Source organism: Triticum aestivum, chromosome 3B (assembly GCF_018294505.1).
Source record: "Triticum aestivum cultivar Chinese Spring chromosome 3B, IWGSC CS RefSeq v2.1, whole genome shotgun sequence".
Taxonomy (NCBI): Eukaryota; Viridiplantae; Streptophyta; class Magnoliopsida; order Poales; family Poaceae; genus Triticum; species Triticum aestivum.
In genome coordinates, this window is record NC_057801.1 from 445,973,322 (window position 1) to 445,994,543 (window position 21,222).

Consider the following 21,222-nt stretch of genomic DNA (forward strand, 5'->3'; position numbering starts at 1 on the left):
TGGTTCGAAGTAGAAACGCTTGCTACGCTTGATCCTATCCTCCCCAGAGGCCAGGATCAGCGGAACATGGTCAGAGCCAATGCGAGTTTCCGCGACCAAGGTGCACATGGGAAAGATCATCTCCCAGTCAGCCAAGACGAACACACGATCGAGGACACTACGGATTGGATTGAGTTGTTTATTGGTCCAAGTATATCTGCCCCAGTCCTAGCGAGCTCACGTAAGGCGCAGGCCGCAATGGCATTGTTGAAAACGGAGATCCTAGTCCAGTCAATGTTGCCATTAGTTTTGTCTGCGCTCGAACGAATAAGGTTAAAATCACCCCCTAGAACAATGGGGATGTTAGCAGCTTGCTTGGCCCCAACCAAGACTTGGATTTCGCTCAGGAAATCAGCCGAGCGCGTGTGATCGGCCGGGCCGTAGACACAGACAATCGCCCAGGAGGCGAGCGAGATTCTATGCTTAATCGTAACAGCAATGAAAAAAGAACCAACATCCCAGGTTACAATATCACACACATCAGAATTACATCCCAAGAGAAGACCACCCGAATGACCAACGGAAGGGACCCAACCCCACATGAAACGATGCAGAGGATCATAAGCCGAAAGATCGCGAAAAGTAAAGGCCGCCTTGATAGTTTCTTGAAGAGCTACGACGTCGATACTTTCACGAGCAATATACTCCCTAAGTTGCGTGTGACGTCCCGAGTGCCCGCAACCCCGGATGTTCCAGAAGATGTAACGCATCAGATAATGCGGTTGCGGAGGCGAACCCCTCTGGAGGTCACCGGCTTAGCCACACGTTTCTAAGCCTGGGCACGGCTAGTCGTAGGCGCTGCGGCAACCTCCCTGGTTGCAGCAGCACCCGCCAACAGGACAAGCAGGGAGGGGGAATCCGAAGACACAGGAGTGGCAGGGATCCCCAGCGTCGTGTCCTCGGCTTCACTGGCCCTGGCCGCAGCAGCCGCTTCAGCCAGAGCCGCTTGAGCCTCCTCGCGAGCACGGATAAGAGACACAAGCTCACCACGGTCTTCGCCTAATTCGAAACCGCTGTCGTCTAAGATCGTAGCTAGTTGAGGATCGGTGAAAGCGTTCAGAATCTTAAAAGAGGGGGGAGGGTTACCTGAGATCTCCATGTTCTTATCCGCCAGACGAAGTTGCGCACTCTCCAGGGAAGACAGATCGCCCAACGCCGCCTTGGCCCGAGCGCTGGGGGCACGCTGGGGGACCGGGGAAGCCCGAGAGCGGCGCGCCTTGGCCGCCGTGCCCGCAGAGCCCAACGCCGCCTGAAGATCCACCACGGTCGGCGCCACAGGAGACGGGAGCGCCAGCGTGGCAAGCTTGGCAGAGGGCTTCCGCCCGTCCGACTTCTTGGGGGCACGACCGGATCCCCCCGAGCTGCGACGGCTAGACAGAGGGGTGGCAACAGCAGGCTCGTTGAGCACCACACCCAAGTCAGAACCAAGCAGGCGGGGGGAGGCTGGGCCGCCAGCCACATCAAGGCGGCCAGCAACAGGCAGCGGCGCCGAGCCCACCAGGCTGAAAGCCCCCACTAAGGCACGGGACGTGGGCGGGCTGCTCCCAGCCGTGTCCGCAATCACCAGAGTCCCAGGCATCGCGGGCTCCTTCCCTTCGTCAAGCGCCAGTTCTTGAATGCCCAGCTGGTTCCCAGTCTCTGTGTCAATAGACGTGTCTGGCAGGCTATCCTCAGGCTCTGCATCCTGTCCGGCCATATCAACATCCATAGCGCGGCCCGAGCCACCGATGGGTTGGCCACCCTTGGCCCCATGATCAGGCCCCTGCGAGCCAGCAGGCCCACCGGTCCCATACTGGAAGTATATGTTGGAGAAAGAACAGAAAAGCAACTAAACAGTTGGAAATGAAATCCCTCGCCCTTACCAGTTATGTGTCTGCCAACATGTATACATGGTGTCCTTCTTCCAAATGCCAAAAGAGGTACTACAAAAGATGGATTACTTCAGGATAATTTTTTTGATATTGGCAATGGAAAAAAGAAACATTGGCTCATTAATGGAGTGCCATATGCTGCACAAAAGATCGAGATGGCTTATAAATTCAAAATCTAGGTGGCAAAAGTATGGTGCTCTTAAGTGACTGGTTATTTAAGGTTCTTACCGAAGAGGGTGTGTAGCAAAGAGATTCAAGATCTACATGTGAAAATATTGCGCTCTTATGTAACTAGTCATTTAAGCTTCTTACCAAGGAGGGTGTGTGGCAAGGTATCTTACGTAACGAACATGTGGGCTCTAAGACCAAGGTGAACCGTATTTTCTTCTGGTTTGGGCATTCGATATAAAAGACTCACATATTATATTCTTAGAAGAACTTGGCTAGGTAACGCCCCCTTGACTGCTTAGTAGCAGGAGCTTTCCCATATTGTGTCATAAGCATGACACATTTGAGGAAGTTCCGAGTGTGATGAGGACATCTCTAGTACCTATCACTGTTACACTTAGAGCCTCTGGCGCTACACATGTTCAAGTTCCAAAAAATAAGGACCAGTCACTAAAGCTCGGGCACGCAAATTAAGCAACCAAGTACTTTAAATTTCTTTTGTTGGGACCACTTCTAATGTTCATGAGAATTTTATGCTGCCTAAATTAAATAATGTTGTGTTTAAATTCAAAAATCAACTTACTAGGGGTATACTTAGCAAAGTGGTTAGAGATTAGTAGGCGAGGGTAAGTATGCCGGCCTTGTGCGAACACTACTACAGATCAAAATAGCACCGACCCCTGCATTACTGGCCGACCATTGACCACGCGTTAGTGATGAACATTATCACTAGCCGACTTTCGTACCAGCATGAGTAATGAGGTATTTTGTGCTCTATTGGATGTTTTATCACAGATTGGTCAGAAAATTGACTAGTCAGAGATCGTGTGTTCCAGTGGCCCAGATGAGCGATTTTTTTCACTTACGGGTTGCCATATTTGACCTGTTTGAGTTATGGTCACAAAATTGACGCTTTCGTTTGTTCCATAGCCCATAGGGAGGTGGTGCGTGATTACACTAGGATATCTTGGATCACTTTCCCTTGCCCGACAAAGATTGATCAACTGGGCACGAAACCAAACACCCTTTGACTCCCAAGCAAAAAGCGAGCCAATACTGGGCAGGGATACAAGACCGGCCCCCGGGAAAATTAGTCTAAGCTCGTAGTCACGAGGAGATCGCCGAATGGGAGGGAAAGAGATCATAATGTCGGCTGAAGCCTCAGAGAGGAGGAAGAAACCCTACTGAGAGTGGAGAAAACATTAGTTTTTGAAAAAACTAATTCTGGTTGTACTTTTTTTAGGGCTTGATGCTGGTTGACCTAAGGCCCAGTGAAAAGCCAAGGCCCACAGCCTGCCTGATGTTTATCCATCCATGCGGCCTGCGCTTCTCACCGGCGCGGATCTCCTACACCCACCACTCAAAACAGCAACGGCCAGGTCTTCTCCACAAATAGCACGCCACGTCTCAAGTCAAGTCCGAGAGCCAGGTTTGCCCTAGCCCCTTGCCGCGCACCGGATCGCCACCTCTTCCGACTTCCGCGGCCGCATAAACTGTCGAAACCACAACTCCACAAATTTGCCTCCCCTCTTTCCCCAGGTTAAACAACCCATCCGGAGCCGGAGAACGCCAGAAGAATCCAGAGGCACCCCCGAGTTTGTTGGCGATGTTGCGCGCGGGAGGAAGCCGGCTCGTCGCCCCCGGACTCCGGCGGCTCCTCGGCCCGGGGGCCGGGGAGAGGGCTGCGCCGGGGCTGGCGGCGGCGGGGGCGGGGGCGAGGGCGTACCACGAGCGGGTGGTGGACCACTACAACAACCCGCGGAACGTCGGGTCTTTCGACAAGGACGACCCCAACGTCGGCACCGGGCTGGTCGGCGCGCCGGCCTGCGGCGACGTCATGAAGCTTCAGATCCGTGTCGACGAAGGCACCGGGAAGATCGTCGACGCCTGCTTCAAGACCTTCGGCTGCGGCTCTGCAATCGCCTCGTCCTCCGTCGGTGAGCCCTCAAACCGCTCCCCCGCCCCCTTTCCCCACCTTTTCTCCCGCCGTCGACTTAATCTATTATATTCGTTGCAATATTTAGAGGTGGTTAGCTTCTGCGAATTGTATCGAGGAAGATAATTTGTTAGATTAGCTTCTGCGGATAAGGATGCGATTTTTTTTCTACCTGTTTGTAATCGATGCAGTTTGATTGGGCATGGCCAATTACGATGGCCTATCATCAAATCCCTACTTATTAGATGATAGGATGTTTGTAAGGATGATTCTGACTGAAACATCGACAGAAGAGATGATTAGTGGGTGCCGAATCTGATTAGATTAGAAGAAAGGTAGCAGCTGTAGTGCGAATGTTATCGATTGTGATATTGCTCTTTCTCTGGGTCTATTTTAGTTGCTGGTTGTTGAATTGGCTTGTGGCATTTGAATTGGCTCAGTTTGGTTCGCAGACCTATTCTACAAGCTGTATGATAGGAAGTTCATGCATGGATCACAGCTCATTTTAAGAATTTGCTTAGGGTAGGGTCCATTTGTCTGGCTTGTGGATAGTATGCTATTGCTTGTGTAAGTGGTCTTCGATCTATTTGCCTTCTTAGTTTCTGATTTTTCTTGGTTTGTACAGGGATGATTATCTCATAGAACAATGATGCCTCCTAGTTCATTTTCAGTTTCTACAACTGGTAGTTGTTTATCCAAGTTAGAAATGAGTGTTCTGTAATGCTGAGCAGACACCTTTGAAAGGTTCGATTATTATTTGAAACTGCTTATTTTTGTAGATCATGGCCCTAAACAAAAATATCTCAACATAATTGCTGCTAGTAGTTGATAGTCTATGAATTGGGTGGAGGCAGTTCGTTTTCATTTTTCTGATGTATACTTATTTCCCTGCAAGATGTATGATAACCATATTATCAAATCTTAAGTGCCGAAGTCAATTCTTGATCCTACCATTGTCCTTGCAGCTACTGAATGGGTGAAGGGAAAGCAAATGGAGGAAGTAGTGAGTATCAAGAACACGTAAGTTCTGCCAGATATTCTTGATCCATTAAATTATTTAAAAGGGTGTTCCTGTCTTTCCCAAACATTTAGGGTTGTCCTTTTGTTCAACATTTTTGTATTGTTGTTTACTTTGCATTCACTGAACAGGCGTATCTACTAGTCGTCTTGTGGTAACTCTGTAGCAAAGGTCCTGATACATAGTTTCCTTTGCAATTAAGATGTGGGAGGTTGGATGGGCCTATACTTCATTGACTCTTGATTATCTTACAATAACCGTCTAGTATTCAAGCTGATGTTGTGGCATTTGATTGCTTTTGAAGAATTTTGAGAAGGAAAAAATGTTTGAGAATGCATCGAGCCTGCATGCTGTAGATCTGCTTACTAACATTTCATTGCACTGTCATGGTCTTTACAAGTTACTAATAACATGGTCTTTTGGAGTTGCTAATAACTCGGCTTAGTTTTGATTGTTGATTGAGCTGGTGTTGCTTTATGTTACTCCCTCCTATCCATATTAATTGTTGCTGCTTTAATACAACTTTATACTGCTGCTTTAGTACAACTTTAGTAAGAGCAGTGACAATTCATATGGATTGGAGGGAGTATATTGTTTAATGAGCTTGTCATAGTGGTACAAGCTGGTCTTTGTGTTCGGAGGCTTGATATGACTGTTAACTCTATAATTGTTTGGCTGTGTATATTTGCAAATTAATATTGATGCTAATTGCATCCGAGGAAAGCTGCAGCTCATGGTCTTATAATCACATCAGATTAATCAACTCATTTCCTTCTTTTAGCTATGATTGCAATGTGACTGCTGATGACTCGATGTCTTCAGAATGCTGTTTAATGTTCAATAAAACTATTAAGCCCTGTAAAACAATAACAAGCTCCAATGCTCTGTTTTCAGTGAGATTGCAAAGCACTTGTCACTTCCACCAGTAAAGCTCCATTGCAGTATGCTTGCTGAAGATGCAATTAAAGCTGCCGTGAAAGATTATGAATCAAAGAAGGCGAAGCTGGGAGACAGCCCTGCAGAGAAGGCTGCCGAAGCATGAGCATGATATATGCTTCTGTTCTATGAGGGTGGGAAATGGTGTGCAATGTTCACAAAGTCCAGTGTTGTAGCATGTATCATAAGGATGAACACGAACAGTTTGAAATAAATGTGCTCTCATGTTTGGAGAAGTTGTTCATGTATAGCAGCTGCTACGAAAATTTGTGCATGTATAGCAACTGCTTGGAAGTCGTAATGTACAATTTGTCATTTGCCCGTTCCAAAAAACATTCGGTACTATATTGCTGGTTATTTTGTTGAGCTTGTCTGCATGTTGCTAATATACGCTTTGTTTTTTCTGTGTGATGCCATGTTGCCGATCAGAGGCTCAGGGCTGCTGCTTCCTGGAGATGTGTGTTCCATGCGGCAGTTAACCCACTAGGGGGCTGGAATGCCCAATTTAGGAGCACCCATGATCCCCACTTTCACAAACAGAAGGTGTACTTTAGTGTTCTAAACTACTCCCTCCGTTCCTAAATATAAGTTTTTGTAGAAATTTCACTAGGTGGACTACATATGAAGCAAAATGAATAAATCTATACTTAAAATGCATCTATATACATCCGTATGTGATTCATAATGAAATCTCTACAAAGACTTATATTTAGGAACGGAGGAAATATCTTATATTTTTTTTGCATAGCGAATAGTTATAACCTGTATCTTGTTTTAGGATAGTCAGGCAAAGGGGATCAACAGCCGGACCCCTCAAACCATCCCTAAATGTTTAGGCTGCTCAGTCCCAAAAAAGCCATTCAACCGGACCCTAGTCCGAACGTCTAGACCGTCTAGCACCCCCAAACTCACTTCATATGTGAGGCTCAGTTCAGAAAAAAGTCGCTCAACCGGACCCTACTCCAAACGTCTAGACACTTCATATGTGAGGCAGATATAGGGTTGTCCGCTTGGATTGAAAAAAGACACTTAATCAGACCCTTCGTATGCAACCCCAATGTCTGAGTTTGTCTAGCACTCCCAAAACCATCCTATGTGTGGGTGGATATGAGGTGGTATGACGATAATGCCCCTCCGACCGCGGAATACTACTGTTGCTCCAGAGACCCCAAGGGGAAGGGACCGGTGATGAAGTGGAGTCCGACGCCCCCTTGCTCTATCTAATCCATTGTAGGATGATTTTTTGCAAATTTGCAATATGTCCAATTAAACTTGCTATGTCCGATCTTTTGTGAACTTTGTCAAGTCCAAGTTAAATGATGTAACATGAGATGCACTCCCTCCGTTTCTAAATATAAGTCTTTTTAGACATTTCAAATGGACTACAATATACAGATGTATGTAGACATATTTTAGAGTATAGATTTACTCATTTTGCTCCGTATGTAGTCACTTGTTGGAATCTCTAGAAAGACTTATATTTGGGAACGGAGGGAGTACTTTGTTTGCAAGGTCTCTCCGGCCAAATATTGCTGATGGGGTGATGCCTACCAATATACACGTACCAAAGCGAGAGGCGAAAGTGCAACTCTTTCCGTTGGCCTACCTGACTGATCCTTGTGGATGGGTAACATCAAGGGTGCCAACAGCATCACCCAATTACACTTTGGAAAGCAGAACTAGAGATTCAGAAATACAAAGTGGGCATAAAACAACTTTCAGCGGCTTCGATAGATTCAAATCACGCGGGAAAACAAAATACTCTAGACACAAACACAATATTTTCAGAGAACTTCCCAGTTTCAGCGCCACACATATATCTGCATATGGAGAGTTCATGTTCTTCTACTACCCAAACTCACATGCCATGCCCAATGTAATGCTCACATTGTTCTGCAGAGAAGGGAGATAAATGATATCAAACTAAGAACATGGAGGTTTATTCTGTAAATATCATATAATAATGAAGGAAGCACTGGATGAATTCTCGTCTTAAGGCAAATTATATGTAGCGCAAGTATTTTTGAAAAATGGGGAACTAAAATTGAGCTAACTCTCAGAACAAGCTAACTGAGACGAGCGATCAACCTGCATCAAGAAGGTACTGAGATCCCAGCGTGTGCACCAGCTATGAATGTTACATCTATTTACAAATTACAATATTGTTGGACAAACTACGCCAGGATTTAGCGACGTCATACCGTGGGAAGAATCGATCATCTACATCTTGGTTTGGGTGATATGTAAATACATACCACCTGAAAGATAATTTAGACAAACAACTTCTACACACTGCTGAGCTGACTGCAAAGGTACAGCCTAAAAAGCATAGAGTTTAAATTGTTCATTTGTTTGGCATTATACTTCAAAATTCAGAAGGTCTAGCGACATCATGAATTTCTCAGTGGAAATACAAATAACTAGGTTCCTTGTTCAAAATAAAGAAAAACATATCAGGAAGATGTTTTAGTATGCGGAGAGGCATCAATCCAGTGTGAAGCCTGAAGTTTTCCACAACAGTAGGCAAATCAAGGTTAGATAAATTGGTATAGTATTTTCTGTGATCAGTGGTATGCTCAACAGCACACCTATCAATTATTCATTATACATACTGACCGTACATGCTATTAAGTGTGGATACAGTATAAACATAAACACACATTGCTCCATGTGGGGGACAAAGGGTACACTTTCACATTACTGTCCATTCTGTAAGACCCTGGAGAGATAAATGTCATGTAGCATTCTTGAACAATGTAGAACAATATGATGTAGCATTGTTGAACAATGTAATGTAATGTAATGATTAGCAACACCCCACCCGGAAGTTATAGTCCGAATTGACCTTGACTAAATACAGTGTGATGTATGAACTATTTCTGATTCTTCTTTTACTCGGGAGATACTTCCAATCCTTGATAACAGATCTGATGTTCCAAGAGATTATCTGATGGGCAATTATAAACTGAGAGCTATTACAGACTCAAAAATCAAAACGAGAGATATGCCGCTCTATTGCTCCAATAAAACTCTAAAACTGGCAATGCACAATCTCTACAAACATGACAGTATCATATCCAAAACCAATAGTACCCATTAGGAATCTAAATAATGCAACATCCGGTAAGTATACAAGATTGGATACAACACACGAACATGAACTAATAATTCCACACGCGCACTAATCTCATATGAAACAAAATCCACGGCAATTACAAGAGGAATACAAAAGATTGATATGAAACATAAAATGTAATGGGAGAAAAAGGAGCCTAGTATACCTAGTCTCACGCTATGGAAACCTTGGCGCCGACTCCCTCGAGCTGCTTCTTGGCCTCCTCGGCCTCGTCCTTGCTCACTGCCTCCTTGAGCTTCTTTGGGAGACCCTCGATAAGATCCTTGGCCTCCTTTAGCGCCAGGTTGGTCAGTGCGCGCACAACCTTGATGGTTGCGATACGCGCGCTGCTGGGCACCTCCTCGATGACCACATCGAACTCCGTCTTCTCGACCGGTGCCTCCTCGGCCGCCGCCGCGGCGGGAGCCGCGACCGCGGCAGCGGGAGCGAAGGAGGCGGCAGAGACGCCAAGACGTTCTTGGAGATGGTCGACAAGGTTGCGAGCCTCCTCAAGGGTGAGCCCGGCAATGGCGTCGCCGAGCTCAAGGACCTTCGGGGACTCAGTGGCGGTGGAGGCGACGGCGACGGCGCGGCGGCGGCGGTTGGCGACGGGGAGGGTCCTGGGGGCCGATGCGGAGGGGGATGGTGAGGAGGAGGGGAGAGAGAGGATGGAGAAGGCGGAGGAGAACGTGGTGGAAGCCATTGGGAGCTCTTGAGGCTTCGGTTCGGGAGTGAGCGGGAGGAAGAGGAGGAGGAAGCGGGGACGGAGGGGGATAAGATGAGGCGAGGGGATAGACGACCGGTGCTATCTATATAATCAGCTTGGTGAGTGGCTAATGGCTGGACTCTACTTAGCAATCGCAACGCTGGATGAGCAAAGCCAATGGGATCCACTAAGAGCATCTCCACTTGCGCCCCCCCTCCCCCCTCCCCCCCCCCCCCCCCCACGCTCTTTAGGGCGCTCGTCCGGCGATTTTTAGGCCCTGGGAGCGATCTACGTCCCAGCCACACCCTCAGGTGCCGCCTCCAAAACGTCGCAAATTCAAACTTGGTCCGTTTCCCACTCCCAAAAAAAACACCAGTACGGCGATCAGCGTCACAGTTCGGCGATCACGTTACCACGATTCGGCGATCAAATAACAAGTTCGGCGTGCAAAAGAAAGGACGAACGCGTTGCATCAAACTCAAACGGCGGTGTCGCCCTCCGGCGTCGGTGGAGTCAGCGTGCAAGGGCTGGTCGGCATCGGCACGGCTTCTGTGCTGGGCGTCGTCGAGGCGTCATCGCTCGGGCTTGGTGGCGGCGTCGGCGTCGGCGTGGGAGTTGGCGCCGCGGTCGGCGGCATTTGGTTCAGGATGAGGCCACGCTCCGTCAGGTACCACGCCTTGAGCCGCTCGTCATCGCTCCGGAGCATGTCCGTGCCCCTTATCAGGAAAGCCAGGTCGGTGTTCCTCTTCTTCGTGGCGATATTGGTCCGGAGCAGGTCGAGCTTGACGGCGCTGTTCGTCTTCAACGCCGACCACCGCGCCTCGGTTTTCTCTTCCAGCTGGGCGGCCCGGGTCTGGGCGTCGGCGAGGCAATGCTCGATGGACTCTTGCACACGCACGGTGGCTGACTCGGCGTGTTTCCCCTTCTTGGCCCCTTTGTTGCCGTCCGGCGCCCATTGACCGCGCCCGGCGTCGGCGTGTCCGGCTTGTACGTCTCCTTCGCCTTGGCGAGGTGCGCCTGGCATCCGCCCACTTCTCGCACTTCTGGATCTGCTTGAAGACGTGGAGTTACTTGAAATCTTGGCCGCTGTTGTCCTGTCGAAACATGGCGAACATCCGCACCAGCTGCGCCGAGGAACAACAGTCGGCGGGCGCGCGCACGGTGAAAAGAAGAGGGAGAGACCGGCGTGCCATACCCGATCCTCGATGCTGGCGCCGCTCTCCGGCCGAGTCGCGATCTCCTCGACGATTGCATGCCATTTGTTGCACGCCGTTTGGATGAGCCCCCAATGGTTCACCATTGCCTTCGACCCGTGCTGCACGTAGACGCCTTTGAAGTAGGGGTCGATGAGCTTGCGCTCGTCGAACTCGGCCTTGATGCGCTCCCAATACGTGTCGATGCCCTGGTTCATGCCGGTGATCGGGTCGAGGCAGACGACTTTCCACGCTTCGGCAAGGCACTCGTCCTCCTTGGACGCCCACTTGATGCGCGGCTCGCCAGTCCTGGCCACCCGCTTCTTCTTCTTCTTCTTCCCTTTCCTCACTGGAGCAGGTGCCGGCTCCTCCTCATCCTCGTCCTCCTCCTTCTCCCGTGGCTCCTCCTCGCCGTAGTCGAGCTCACCGTCCATGTCGCCGTTGAGGTCCATTGTGTCGTCTTGGGCAGTGAACCCGAGGGAGGCGACGGCGGCGGCCGAGCCGGTCGTGATGATGTCCTCCATGCCGGCCTCCCTCATGTCGGTGTCGCCGAGATGCGACGAGGAGTCTTGTGAGAAGAGCAGCGCGCCACGGCGGAGATATGGCATCGGGGAGGCTGCGTAGGCCGGCGGTGAGTAGGTGTACGGAGGGTACTGCACGCCGGCGAAGGCAGGCGAGGGCGTGTGCTGGGCCGGGTGACCATGGGGAAAGGTGATGTTAGGGTTGAACCCGCCGTGTGCGTCGCCGTTGGCGTAGCCCGGCAATGGCGTGCAACCCCAGGGTTGTGGCGACAACGAGAAGCCGGCCGGAGACCCGATGCTTTGCTGGCTCCAGGACGCATACGGACCGTGGCTGCCGGGTGGATTCATCATCCCCGCGTGAGCCGCCTCGGCTTGTTCGGCCGAGCGCTCCGCCTGCTCCGCCACCGCTGCAGCCGCGAGCGCCGTCCTGTCCCGTGCCTTCTTGGCGTTCGTCATGTTCCGCCGGTCGGTGGTGACAGCCTCCCGGCACTGAACTTCTGCCCTCCAGTCGGCGTTAGACATGCCCCGGGGCTTGGACGGCGACACCCTCTGCTTCCTCTGCTTCGGCTGGGTGACGGCGGCGGTGGCATCCGTCACGGTGTGGGGGGCCACGTACTTCTTCGGCGGCATGGCGGCCGACTGGGAGGGGAGGAGGAGAAGATTGGCAGGAGGAATGGAGAATGAGAGGGAAACCGAGGGAGGAAAGCAGGAGGAAACGACGGGAAAAGGGCCTCCTCTCGCCGACAGAGTGGCCCCACGACCCTTTTTGATTTTGCCGGCGCCCCCAGGCTAACCCCGGGCGCTTGGGTTCGACTCGGGTTCGCCGGCTGTTATTTCGGCCCAAACCAGCGATAAATGAGATCCCGGGGGCGTGTCGGGGATATACCCCGCGGTGTAACCCGACCGGATGTATGACCCGCCCGGAGCTTAGTGACTCACTAGTGACCCGCCTGGAGCTTGGCGACTCACAGTTAACCCGCCCGATATTGGCGACTCATTAGTAACCCGGCGGGCGGGTCAGACGGACGACAAGGCCTAAGGCCCAGACGGTCGGCTCATGTTATGGTGGGCCGGCTTAAGAGAATGTAAATATTCCCTTACAAAGGAACCAAGACTAGGACTCCACTTGTAATAGAGTAATCCTAATCCTACTAGGACTAGTGTAACCCGCCCCTTCAATTTATATAAGGAGGGGCAGGGCCCCTCAAGAGGGACAAGTTGAATAATCTCCAAGGCTAGACACAATCGGAGGAGAGCCGGTTTACGCGGCGACTCCCTCATGAGCATAATGAGACCTAACCACAAACAGCATATAGGGTTATTACCGGATGATGTTTCCCGGGGTCCAAAGCTGTCTAAACCCTTGTCTTGTGTTGCGTCTCTCGATTCCGATCAACCCCTCTCAAGCTGCCACATAGATGTGTTGGCCTCATGACTAAGTCCTCACATTAGGACATCTGTCGTGACAAATCCATGACAGTTGGTGCTCACCGTGGGGCCTGCGCACGGTGGTGTTGACTTCTTGGAGGGAACTCTTCAGGGATCGAGAAGCCCATGAATTTGTCAGAGAAGAGCTGGCATGGTCAATGAAATAATTTGGGATCGGACAGGTTAACTAAATTTTGCTGATTATTTTGGAGTTGGCAGTACGAGATTGAGTTCAGGAAAAGTCAACCACCATTTGTCTGAGCAAGCAGTCAAGTCACATATTGCCAGCACCATCGTTTTCCGCTACGACCTGTTTTGCCGGTGTGTTAACTCTTGATCTGTAATTAAACCAGCATGGTTAGAATCGCCGGTTTTTGTTCAGTGTTGGTTTGCCGAGTCCGATGAGAGCAAATCGCCAAAACACACAAAGCCAAGTCCCAATCGAGCCATAAGATGAGACTATGGATCAGACACTATTTGTGAAGATCAATAAGGAGATTGATGTTTAATGATATGTCAGATGGATCAAAGCATCTTTCTACGACACGGGAGCAGATTGTCCACGGGCTCTGACTCCTCCTAAGAATCTCCCCATTGATGACCCGGCCTCTGCTTCGTGACCGAGTTGCCCGCAGCGAGCAAGCCGCCGACGAGCCGCCTCCTCTATGACGAGTCAACTCCGAGCCATGCCTGGCCTCGCTGCTGCGACCGTGACTCCGCCTCCACCGGTGAACCGGCCTACAACTACAGAGCCGCCGCCCTCATCGCCATGCATTGAACCGCCCTTGCTATATCCGCGGGTGCATGCTGAGCCGGCCTACTGATTTTCAATGCCACAGCCATTGACGAGCCTCTACAATTGCTGGAGGTGCTTGAAGCATTGTATGACATGGCTGCGCGCAAGGCCTTTTAGTTTTGTAAGCAGTACAAAAATCCATCGAGTTCTGTAGGCTGGGTGAGATGATGAGAAAAGGAGTGCAGCTTGCGTATGGTCAACCTGCTCAATTTTTCTCCTTTGACTCCAAGGGCTAGTTCTTTTGGGCAATTCTCCCAGAATTGACCCCCCTCCCCAGCTTCTCCCAGAATTGCCACTCCATCTTTTTTGACAATTCCTAGTTAGTTAAGGTCTAATTAGATAAGAATTGCAAAAAAGTATTAAGTGGCAATTCTAGGAGAAGTTGGGGAGGGGGTCAATTCTGGTAGAATTGCCCAAAAGAACTGGCCCCAAGTGTGAGAACAGCGAAGAGGTTTCAAGAGCATCTCTTTTTTCTGAGTTTGCTGCCAGAGGTGTGGAGCATGAGTTCCTTCTCTAGATCTACCATCGGAGGAAAGCTTTCAACAGCACCTTCAAAGATTCAATTGTCACGGTACCAACCAGCGTTGGAGAAAATTACAATGACAACATCCAAAGGCTCTTTTGGAGGAAGGGAAGTTCTCTCACGCCAAAGATATCAGTCAAACACCCGACTGTGCGTTTATAATGGATGATTCTGAAGGGCCTCTTGTCAAATTATAATGGTCAAAAATCCTCGGAAGTCATCTACACAGCCTATATACGGATAAACTGTCGTCCAGACGGATCAGGTGATATCCATCCAAATTTGTTTTTAGCACATATTGTTTTTTATCAAAGAACAATTTATCTTTGCTTTGGTCTGCAGTATTGTTTATGAAGGACAATTGTTCATTACAAGAGCAATGATCGTGTCATGGATGTATAGCTCGCGCCACCATTATCATGCGCTAGCATCTGACCGTGCCATGAGGCTCGGCGAATATATGTGCAAACCGCCGTTTTTACGACCCAATTTGCATCAACATGACGTTGTTGACTCATCCGTCCGCGCGGTTTACCGCACCTGCGATTGGCACGCCCGTCCGCGCTAGCTTACGACACAGCGGCCGGCTCATCTGTCTGCTCCCGCAGCCGACTCGGTCGTGATTGATTTCAGCTTCACCGTGGTGATCATCAACTCCGCGGTGGATAATTTCTGGCCTGACATATCAGGTGAAGTCCATCCAGTATATTTTTATATTACATATTGCTTTCTTTAAAAGAGCAATTACTATGGCTTGCAAGTTCTTCAATGTAGGACAAGTTATCTACTGCAAAAGGGACTATTACATCACTGAGTTGTTGAATGATTCATATCAGTTTATATCACGGTCAAATATGGAGAATCTCAAGACAACTCCTCGAGTCGTCTTAAGACTCGGCGGCTACAATGACGTGACTCGACATAATTGGCCGGTTTCAGAAAATTTAAAGGCCGTCAGAAAATTTCCGGCTTAAAATAAAGGATTCCGGTTTAAAACCCAGCTCAAGGGATATATGTCTCCCACAAAGCGCTGAATCTCTCAATATCTGGTTTAAAATCTGGCTCAAGGTAATTCTGTCTCTAAAAAAGCTTTTAAGATCTCAATATCCGGTTTGAAATTCTGGTTCAAAAAGAATTCATCTCTTGCAAGTTCGAGTTCTCAGAAAAATTAAAGGTTGCCAAAGAGAACTTGCTGCCATGATGCGCGGTTCAAACATGGGTATCCTGCCTTATGGGCTCATCTTATTATGGTCACTTGGGGGCTTCCTGCTCACTGAGCATAGCTATGCTTACCCTCTTAATCCGGCTTGTACGCCATAATTACCAAATACTTGGGGGCTTCCTGCTCATTGAGCATAGCTATGATTACCCTATTGATCCGGCTTGTGCGCCTGGAATGAAATATTACTTGGGGGCTCTTTGTTCAACGGACAAGAGTTTTTATGACCGTTGTAATAGGCTTAAAAGCCAGGCTTGGAAGCCAGGTGTATTCATCTAAAAACCCGGGTTATCCTGCCTTTTTAAGTCTGCCACTCTGCCCAGGTAATCCTGGAATGACCCGCCGTACTTTTGACAAGTCAATCTTATACAGACCCTGTGTTAAGGCATATCTCTCTCGATGTAGTTTTGGCGATTGATGACAACACGATTGCGGACTAATCATGTGCTTTGAGCATTTTAGAGATCTATCCTTTGGCACGAGACGATTCCTTCCCCTCGGAGTTTTAACCAAGACGGTGTAGCTCTTTCATTTCTGTTTTGGTGGACATGTTTTGTAGGAGTCACCGTACTATCAAGAGGGGATCCGCTATTGGTAAAGCTAGGGTGGAATCAACACGTACACATCCATTTTTCACCCACCGAGCCTTCCCACTTCGATGGAGGCTTTCTTCCCCTTCTATGGGTTTTGGCTTGGTCCCAGCGGTAGTACCGTGGTGCCCAGCGGTAGTACCGCTCAAGAGCCATAGGCGGCAGTACCGCTCTGCAGCGGTAGTACCGCATGTGGGTCCTCAACCGTAGTACTGCTTCGGTACCGGGCTCCTACCGCATCGATTCGAGGGGGTCGCCCCTTGTTGGTGTCAAAATCGGCGGATCTCGGGTAGAGGGTCCCGAACTGTGCGTCTAAGGCTAATGGTAACAGGAGGCGGGGGACACAATGTTTACCCAGGTTCGGGCCCTCTCGATGGAGGTAATACCCTACTTCCTGCTTGATTGATCTTGATGATATGAGTATTACAAGAGTTGATCTACCACGAGATCGTAGAGGCTAAACCCTAGAAGCTAGCCTATGATTATGATTGTGTATATGATCTATCGACTAGCCTGGCCTTGGTTTATATAATGCACCAGAGGCCTAGGATAACAAGAGTCCTAGCCGAATACGCCGGTGGGGAGGAGTCCTTATCTTGATCACCAAGTCTTGTGGAATCTTCCTTGTATGTGGCAGCTGTCCGAACTGGCCCATGAGTATATGGCCATGGGGGTCCTCGGCCCAATCTAACAGTCCGGGAGATGACGTGGTGAGTACCCCCTAGTCCAGGACACCGTCAGTAGCCCCCTGAACCGGTCTTCAAGTTAGGGATGCTCCTCGATTCTTCCAAGCTGTTCTTCATCTTCGGTCGTCGGTCTTGAAAACTGGTTCAAAAAATCTTCTCATCTTCGATCTTGAGGATCGCCGTAGTGCATCCGAAGAGTTTACACGTCGGGTATCCGAGGAGCCCCTTTAAGTTTCCGGCCTTTATCAATGCCTTGTTATTTTTATGCCACACCTCGGGTTTGAAGTTGTTCCCGGGAGGCAGTGTCCTCTTGTGTCTGAGCTCCAACGCCGGACTGCATTCGAGGTATCTTTTGTAGCCGAGCACCAATGCCGGACTGCTTCCGAGCTCCAACGCCGAAAGGTATCCGAGCTCCAACGCCGGATTGTGTCCAAACTCCAACGCCAGACTGTATCCGAGCTCCAACGCCGGACTATATCCAAGATGTCATAGATCATCTTGGTTCAAAAAGTTGAAGGAGTTTAGCCGAGCTTAATGCTGGAAATGCCCTCTATGGAGCTAGCTGCTGGTGCCCGAGCTTTATGCCGGACTGCCTCCGAGGGGGTGCACCACCCCGACCGCGGGCTGATTTTTGTGAATATTTTTAACTGGTGCAGTTTATTCTCTGCCGAGGTATATAGCCAGTATATGTATATCAAGTAGCCCTCAAGGTGTGTATCAGTCTAAAACCCGAGATGCACCTGAAGGAAAACATGAAACCGTTGTTCGTAGTAGCCCCTGAGACTCAGGTCGATGCGCGAAATCGGCTTGAGGATCAACTCCTAGCTTGGCAGCATACATAGGAATAAAAACGCAGTGTAACATATTAGAGATAATAGTGATTGGCGAACGGGCCCTTGAGAGATGGTCTTGAGGAGTTGCCGCAATATATTAGCTTGACGCTATATAGGTCCAGATGGTTCCTATTGTTGTTCGAAGACGCGTTTGCCCCTAGCTCGGTCAAGCCGAACACTAAACACTTTGAATTTTCTGCATTCAATAGGTAATGCAGTAGTCCCCGAGACACTGGTCGGGTGGCAACACCAGATCAGGGGATCGATGTGCCCCTTTAATATTTGTAAATAATGAGCGCAAAGCCCAGTAGCCCCCGAGCCTTAATGTGGGCACGGGCGGCCGAATTAAGGATCGAATATCTAGAGTAAAATCACAGATTATGTGTAATGATTCTATGTATCCAAGTACTTTACATCATTATTTTGACTCCATTGCGACCGTTTATCAGTTGAAAGTGGCCCATCGTCGGCTTCTACCCCTTGGTAGATACTACGCAGGGTGTTTCCACCATAACAAAACAACCCTTAGCCGACGTCTCGGTGCCCGAAGGCGGTTGTGTTAGCGGAAACGAGGAAATCAGATATGCGGGCTTTATAACTTCCGCTTAGTCATAGGAGCTTTAAACTGGGGAAGCTAGCTATGAGCCCCCGGTTAGTGTTCAGCGACATCCGAGGTCAAGCCGTAAACACTTCGGCCAATGTTATGAATGGCCCGTCATTTAACAAAGTCATCGGATCGCTAACCAGTTTATGCCTATTGTGACAGTCAGTTTTTGGCTTTCTCCACTGAGGTGCTTAACCATGCGAGCTGGAAGCACAATCGCAGTGGTTCTCCCTTTGCACACCTAGCCGAACAAAGCGGAACGTAGGAGGCAAGCACAGGAGCCGGGCAACCCAACTATTGACCAAAGACATAATTCGAAACCGATGCATATATAGCAATATCCGAGAATGTTTTTGTCGAATCCCTAAAGGTGTCCGGCGTTGCACTGCGAGACTAATGCTAGAAACACACAAATAGTTTAAAAGTGCCATAGGCTTGGAAAACCAAAAAACGTCAGTGAAAACCTGAAGTCTGAACAAGATCAAGTGTTCGGTGCCAATCTAAAAATTGGTCTTTAAAAAAAATGCTTCTGTCGTGCTTTAACATGACACATCCTATCTCAAGACTTCAAGCGGGTCAGCCTATAGCTTCAACCTCCTATCCCGAAGGTGGAGTACTTCTCATTAGGCCAGTTTAGCAAACTAAACTCTAGCGGCTTTGAGAGAGAAATTAGGCTCCTCGGCTAGTGACCACATACTTGTGCCAAAAAAAGGAATGATAAATGATAATACTAATAAAAAACTTTGCAACGACTAAGAAGAAGAACACTTATTATAAAATGGCTCATATAAATTTAAGAGCCCCCAAGTGACTTGGGTAAAAGAATTTTCTGTATAATGATTCTATGTACCGAAGTACTTATATCATATCTGTTTTCACCCGAACTTTAAACGCGTCTTAACCGACCGTCGGCTTCTCCCTCTTCGGCCAAGGGACAAAAAGTGTTATGTACTCCCCCTGTCGAGAATATCGATGGTGTTTCCGATAACCAGGCAATCAGGCCATAAGGCTGTAACAGACAAAGCGCGCTCAGGGAACTTATGCTATATTACTGACGAAGTGTAAGAAGCATCTTCGAAGAAAATAGTACCCCCACCGATACCTTTCTTCGGTTGCTCATTGCTACTATGAGACTTGTGCAATAGATTTTTGTACTCATGAGTTTCGTTGTGTGCCGACCATAATTGAAAACAATAAGAGCGCTAGCTTTCGGCTTCACCCAGTCTGAGGTCCGGCTGGGATGACCCGATCGTGACAATCGCAGAGGTGCTCCCTTTACTCCCTAGCTGAACAATCGGGAACGTAGGGGCAAACACATGAGCAAGGCAACCCAACATGCAAATCGCTTAAGTCAACATGGTGCATATTGTGGCGTAATACACGAACAAGGAACGAAGCCGTACAAGTGTAATCATTTGCAAGAGGAAAGGCTTCATGAAGGAAGCCCCCCCCCCCCCCCCAAGTGAACTAGGTATTCGAATTTGTGTGTCACAAACAAGGTTATGACAAGGAATTTTTTTCACAAACAAATTTTTGCCAAAAAAGTATAATGCTTGGTCGAACCGAATACAAGTTAAAAATTTAAAACTTTGAGCATCAAGGCAACTTGGCTGGTTAATGTGTTCGACATTGATGACGCGGTCCGAGCTTGATGCGGGACAAGGTTCCATCCCCCAAGTCGGTCCCGAGGTGGCGGAGCAAAGAGCTCGGCACTCCGAAGTGGTGACATAGCACGGCCAATGCAGGCCGGCAGAGTGACGCCAAAGTCCCCGGCGTGGGGTAACAAAGTGTTGATGAAGCCCCCCGTCCAGCCGAGGTGACGTGGTATGTCGGTACGCCGAGTTGACGATACTGCCTGACCCGGATCATTTTCCTATGCACAAAAATAGTGCAAACCGGAGAGAATAGTAATAATAATAATAAAAATCGTTGCATAATAAATAATTTATGCAAAGTAAGTAATAAAATAAAATATGGCCTGCACGCCGAACACTCGATGAGGTAGAGCTTTCTCGGCGATGCCGAAGTCCCCGAGGCAACCGAACACATCGGTATGGCAACACGACCAACAAGGTGATCACGCGGGCCGATTTACGCCGATTGGGATGACGGTGTCGGCTTGCCGAAGAGACCAGATGATGCAGTCGAAGTCCATTACCTGCACATGTAAAATAGTGCAGGCGAACAATAATAATATAAATATATAAAAATCCTCGCGTAATTAATTTACGCAAGATAATTCATTTCAAGATATGTGGCCTGGCGCCGAAGTTAATGTCGATGCAGGGCGTCAGCGTGATGTGGCAAAGGCGTGGCAAAGCCTAACTTCACAGGTCGGTCCGAGTTTCGGATGCGGCGTTCGCCGGATTATGTACGGAACCTGACCGAACCACCATGCGACCGTCGATAGTGTGGCTATCATTCGATAGACATGTGTACATATGATGAAACAAACCAGAGTAATAATTTCCTGCGAAAAATAAACCCAAACAAGCAAAAATTACTAGGATTAATAGCACCTGGTTTATTTGTTGTAGCAATCCGAAGAAAGGTGACTCCCAAAATTGGGACTCGATCCGCACACCCATTGCCTGATGGGCGATAAAGCGACAGCATGGCGATGCTGGCAAAGGTTGGCTTGCCGAGGCAAAGCCCTTGGTACAGCTAACGTGACGAAGCTGGTCGGCTAGTGACGCTGAAGTCTCCAGAGTAGGTTGATGAAGAGATGGCGAAGCCCCCGGTCCAGCCGAGATGTCGAATCCTCGATGTCAGCCGATGAGTCGAAGTAGGTCGGCGTGATGGACACCGGCTTGAAGAAGCAACAGTGCGGCCCTGCCGATGCCGGTCGTGACGTGGTCAATGCCGGCTTGATGAAGTGACCGTGCGGCGATGCCGGTGTGCCTGCTACGTGTAATCCATGGGGCGGCGATGTTGGTGATGATTTATCCTTCACGATGCCGGACTCTTGTTCAGCTTGCCGAGATAATGATCCGAAGAAGTTGAGCTTGGCTCAATAAGTGACAATGTGTCTAGCGTAGGT

General features: G+C 49.0%; 2 protein-coding genes across 3 annotated transcripts; one reads left to right on the top strand and one right to left on the bottom strand.

Annotated features, from left to right (window-relative positions):
- Positions 1–3,485: 3,485 nt before the first annotated feature.
- LOC123070279 (iron-sulfur cluster assembly protein 1) lies at positions 3,486–6,325 on the top strand. Its single transcript, XM_044493395.1, has 3 exons — positions 3,486–4,015; positions 4,980–5,034; positions 5,927–6,325. Exons 1-3 carry the CDS (start codon positions 3,685–3,687, stop codon positions 6,072–6,074), a joined length of 534 nt encoding a protein of 177 aa, XP_044349330.1. The 5' UTR covers positions 3,486–3,684; the 3' UTR covers positions 6,075–6,325.
- Positions 6,326–7,543: 1,218 nt separating this feature from the next.
- On the bottom strand, positions 7,544–9,908 carry LOC123070280 (50S ribosomal protein L12-1, chloroplastic). 2 transcript variants are annotated; one of them, XM_044493397.1, is made up of 2 exons: positions 9,250–9,904; positions 7,544–7,861 (listed from the first exon to the last, which is right to left on the bottom strand). In XM_044493397.1, exon 1 carries the CDS (start codon positions 9,784–9,786, stop codon positions 9,256–9,258), a length of 531 nt encoding a protein of 176 aa, XP_044349332.1. In that variant the 5' UTR covers positions 9,787–9,904; the 3' UTR covers positions 7,544–7,861; positions 9,250–9,255. The 2 variants fall into 2 exon arrangements, with proteins under 2 accessions (XP_044349332.1, XP_044349333.1); XM_044493398.1 differs by lacking the exon at positions 7,544–7,861 and adding an exon at positions 8,503–8,915 and having other exon boundaries at positions 9,250–9,908.
- Positions 9,909–21,222: the final 11,314 nt, after the last annotated feature.